This window comes from Alligator sinensis, unplaced genomic scaffold (assembly GCF_000455745.1).
Source record: "Alligator sinensis unplaced genomic scaffold, ASM45574v1 scaffold1030_1, whole genome shotgun sequence".
Classification (NCBI taxonomy): domain Eukaryota; kingdom Metazoa; phylum Chordata; order Crocodylia; family Alligatoridae; genus Alligator; species Alligator sinensis.
The window spans coordinates 267,895-272,829 of NW_005842592.1; the positions used below are offsets into that span (position 1 = coordinate 267,895).

A 4,935-nucleotide genomic window follows, 5' to 3' on the forward strand; every position below is an offset into this window, starting at 1 on the left:
AGGTGTGCCATCAGCAGTGCTGCTAATTGGATGTACAGCTATTCAGCTCTGTAACAAAACTAACCACATATCCAAATCCCTCAAGCTTAATAACTCCTTTAACTGTCCTTTACTCCTATACAACAGCCCATTTCCCAGCTGCTGAGCTTCTGTGGTGCTCCCTTGCAGCTGTGGGACAAAAGCTTGGGTTCAGGTTGCCTGGTATCAATTGCTCTCCTTTGTGCCCAAGTTGTTCTTGCTTTGCAAGGATTCACCTGGTTAATCTTTCCCCCTGCTTTCTCAAAGGCTGTTTTATCACAGAGGGGGCAGTAGGGTTGGGGTTTAGCCTTCTTGGCTGAGTGGAGCAGAGGATGCAACTTCAGGTATGTGAAGGGAGCCCAAATCCAGCAAGGAGTTTGGCTGGCTTGGTCAGAAATCAGTATAGAGTAAATAACAGCTTTGTGCATAATGGAAATTATTTTACCACTGCTGAAATGTGGAGAAATTGTGTAACTGCAGTCTGCAGAGATGCGTTGGACAACAGACTTGAAATGCTTACTGGCAGAGAAGGTAAAACCTTCCTGAGAGTGACTCTGCCAATGAATAGTTGTGCATAACAAGGCTCTCAGTTGCATGCACATCACCAAAGACTGACTTTCAGGTTCTGTTGTGTGAGCTGGGAATGTAAGTTAAGGCGTTTCCAAAGTTAAACAATGAGAAAAATTCTGGTATTCCTTCTTATTTGCATCCAAGTACATTTAGACACCCCAGTCAAGCTTTAGACCTCTTTGTATAACTCATATGAAAACCAGTATCCTGGAGCTTCCAGTCTGCTTCAGCAGGCCTTCACCACAAGATGGCATTCTCTGAACTGTCTTGTACAGGAAAACACAAAACCCACTACCCATAATAACAACAATAATAATTTAGGAAAGGGGGGGACACTCAAGCCCTTCCCCTGTTTTTCCTGAGCCTGGGACAAAGTGAGAATGGTCAGGAAGCAGTCTATCTTGTTGCAAAATGATAATGTTGCTTGCCGAGAACTCCATGAGAGGATGAGTGAAAAGTCCCTTTAAAAAAAAAAAGGCGAAATACAGTATTGTGCATCTTGAAACCTGAAACCAAGAAACAGAAGTGCAGGGAATACAAGGGGAAAAAATTCTTGCAAATTCTGAGGACAACTGCAGCAAGTGGAGTTTTGAGGAGTGAAATCTATTTATATCTTCGAAGGTCGTTGAATGGCTCTTTTGGAGAAAGCTGTGAAATAAGGGAGTTTTGGAAGAAGACAACTTTTTTCTTCTCCCATTTTCTGGATATAATGGCTATTGCAAAGCAAAAAGCCTGGAGATTTGGCTTCAAATGTTTCTTCTTTGCAACCTTTATGTTAGCCTGTGATGGACAAGGTGGAAATAGAGAGAATGGTGGCCCTGCATGTTATGGAGGATTTGATTTGTACTTCATTTTAGACAAGTAAGTTCACCTTTATTTTATTCTTTCAAAAGAAACCTTTCCCAAGGCATGGGAATGACAGAAATAGACACTTGAAAGAAGCTCTCTTCAGATTTTGGGTTGGTAAAAGTCATCATGTCCCCTAGGGACCTGCAAAAGTTCCTACTCCTATGGTTTTATTTTTGTTTTGGTAACTTCTGCAGCAGCTACAGTATGTCATACAGTCATGGTCTACTAAAGATGTGCTGTGAATTGAAGTTTCTTTGTCTTATTATTGTTATTATTATTATTATTGATATTCTCCTTGTAACTATCATAGACCCTTAATTGGATAATTGATCCCTATGCTGTCCTAAAACTAAAGGGAAGGAGGGCGAAAACTGGTTATTTCTGATTTTTCTTTGATATGAAGCATTGTGAAGCACCTTTTAAAAGGAGATGGCTGGAGAATGTTATCACAGGCATTATTTTTTAGCTGAATGCTTTCAGGGGAAAAGCTAATCTGCCTGGAGGATTTCTTCTGTACCATTTCCCCATTAGATCCAAATGTTCCAGGGTAGCAGACCGGCTGATAAAAACAACTCATTAAGGGCTGGATGCTCTGTTTGAAGACTCTGATTTTGGGTCATTGTGATGGAAAATAACTTGCCTTCCTTAAGGTACTTTTTTTTTTAAAGCGAATTTGTTTTCTCAGCTCTGAATCACATTTTCTTTGTTTCCTGTTAATCAAAGGCATATTTCTAAAGCTACAAAGCTCTTCAGAACTAGAACAACATAAAACCCCAGGATAGGTGCAACCCCCCCCCACAAAAAACCCCCCCAAAAAACAAAACAAAAAACCTAAGTTGAAGATGCCCAAAAGCATCAGCAATACTAACGGTCTTTAATATTTGGAAGTTATTTAAAAGTGACTCTTTTTAAAAAAAGCATTAATTAAGAAGTATTGGAAAAAATATATTCCAGAATCATGATATTGAGATTATTTGGCCATAAACTTCAGTGATGAGAGTGTATTTTGGAGATGCCAGAGAAGTATGCAAAAGAAACTTTCTAAGTGGTCCCCGTGCATACTTTACATTAGTTCCTGAAGTTGATTAATACAAAAGATGTTTTTGATTACATATCATTAAACAGCAAGATACTGGGTACAAAACAAGATTGCATTGGATAGTCAAGGGAAAAATAATTTGGTTTTCCATTTTTCTTGGTTCAATAAAAAAAAGATTTGTTTGCATAGCTTGTTGCTGGTTTGGCTAGTCTGTTTCTTGGGATATTTGCTTTTATCCCCAGGTTTCATACCAATGATGGTAAAAAAAAGATGTTGAACATGATTTCTACTATAGATTGCTTCAGTATGCTAAGTTTTCTCTGAAGTCCAAGTGGAGTTGGGTTTTTTTCCCCTCGTATGGATGTGCTCTGTCAGAACTCTGAATTCTCCTAACCATTGTTGTAGCTCTCCTATTCTCCTGCAGATGATACAAACCCTCAATAGAGACACTGTTGCACCAGTGCATGTGTATTACTGGATCCGTCTGTGCTCCTACTTGACAGATGTAGCATCTCTGTATTTGAGGTTGAATATGTCCTTAATGAGCAGAGGGTTGTGGATGACACCTGATCCAAACCACATTGAAATTAATGGAAAAACTTACTAATTTGGATGAGGGCTGTGAACTCTATTGCACAAGATGCTGAGGGTCTTTTGAGGAGTGAGGATTCTAAGCTCTTGGAAAGGGGTGCTTAGCACTCTGCAGAGAAAGACATGCAGCTGTTTTTAACAGCAAAGACTACCATGTGCACAACTGTATTTTGAATGTCCTTTTATAGGTTTACTTTTCAGAATCTCCTTCATCAGAAATGACTGGGAAATAGCTTATCAGATCCTAATCCGTCCCTGGTATTAATAGATGCATGTCTTTGACTTCAGTGGAGCTGCTGTCAGGCTTTTATATGGGCCTGAATTTGGCTCTGGGTTTACATATGTAAATAATGTCTGGCTTTATCCAATCAGGTTAGCTGTGCAGATGGTTGTGTGGATAGAGAGCAATCCAAATGATACCCAGTGAGACTCGATCTGTTCCTCAGCTGACACATTGCTCTCACAATGGTATACAGGCTTTTCCTTCTGCTTGGATCATACCCACGTAAAAATAGAACACTGTTTTCTGAGTATTCATCCAGCTTTAGGACAAATCTAAATGTATGTGGTCCAAAAGGAGTTCTCCAATAAATTAATGTTCACTAGACATCTTCCACTGCCAAAATCATAAGGAAACTGAACAATTGCCTACTCTGTAACAAAGAGGGAGTAACAGCCAGCATGCCAAGGGGATTTGCGATGCTAGTGTAATTTTAGCAGGAGTGTCTGACATGTCTTAGATTTTTAATGAAATTGTTACTCTCTTTTCATGCTTCCGGGGCATAAAAGGGAAGTAATGGGATTATTTCTGGATGTCTAAATGCCTGCCTTTTTCTTCTCTTCTACTCACCATATGAAATGGCAGATTTGTATGCAAGGTCTCTGAGCGTTCTGTCTGCAACCAAGATGCCTCTAAGTCTACAGCATGTACAATGACTAGGGGAGAACTTTGTTTCCGTTCAGGAGTGGAGCAGGGATCTTATCGTGATACAGCAGGGACCAGAGACAATATAGTTCGATAGCACATGAGTATGATCTTTACTACTCTTTTCTTCAGTGCTGGGTTACATATTCAATGGAAATGTCCTTTTTACTGTAAACAGAGGAAAAGTCTTAAGAGTCAGAGTTTTGCTGCAAGGTTCTGCATATAGGATCAGCAACAGGCACGCAACACTGTGGGGAAAATCCTAGTTAAAAGGCAGTACATGGACTCAAATTGATATTAAATCTAATGAGGCAGAGACAGAGGAGTCAGCAAAGTCTCCAGCACTGAAGGTTTCCAGGACAGTGTTTATTTTTGCACTGTTATTTCTTTGACCCTTGAAAGTTAGTTGCTTAATATTTTAATGGACCTCTTCCATCATCACATTAGCATCCCAAGTGTCAGAATGAAAATGCTCTCTGTTTCTGCTTTCTTTTTCGCTGAGACTTTAGATATTGTTTTAAAGGCTCTTCCAGAGGGAAGCAACGAGAGAAACTCTGGTATCCTTTCTTATTTGTATCCGGATGCAGTTAGACACCCCTGTCAAGATTCAGTCGTCTTTGTGTAACCCGGGCTCCCTGCCTTGAAGAGCTGAACATGTAGGAATTGCCCAACTGAATTAAACATAAGATGTGTCAAGACCATACTCCTTTCTCTATCAGTAGTTAGTACCAGATGAGAATTAAAAGCCAAGCAGTAGCAGTTGTAGGGCAAGGGTGCCCCTACAATTAGATTTTAGTTTGGTCTAGTAGGAGTCGGTTTAAGATCTAGAGTGTGTGGTTTAATATCCATTCCAAAATTTTTATTGTTGTGAATACTTGTGTTTATAAAATTGTATAGTCCCCTCCTTGGTTTTTTTTGTTTTTTTTGTTTTGGGGGGGGGGGG

At 39.8% G+C, this 4,935-nt stretch overlaps 1 protein-coding gene across 1 annotated transcript in view; it reads left to right on the plus strand.

The window, feature by feature from the left end:
• Positions 1-923: 923 nt before the first annotated feature.
• The window catches only part of ANTXR1 (ANTXR cell adhesion molecule 1), a 72,438-nt gene continuing 68,426 nt past the window's right edge, over positions 924-4,935 (plus strand). Inside the window, exon 1 of the mRNA XM_025214642.1 lies at positions 924-1,449. Within this exon, the coding sequence (XP_025070427.1) occupies positions 1,298-1,449 (152 nt within the window). The 5' untranslated portion in view covers positions 924-1,297. The remainder of the gene's footprint in view (positions 1,450-4,935) is intronic.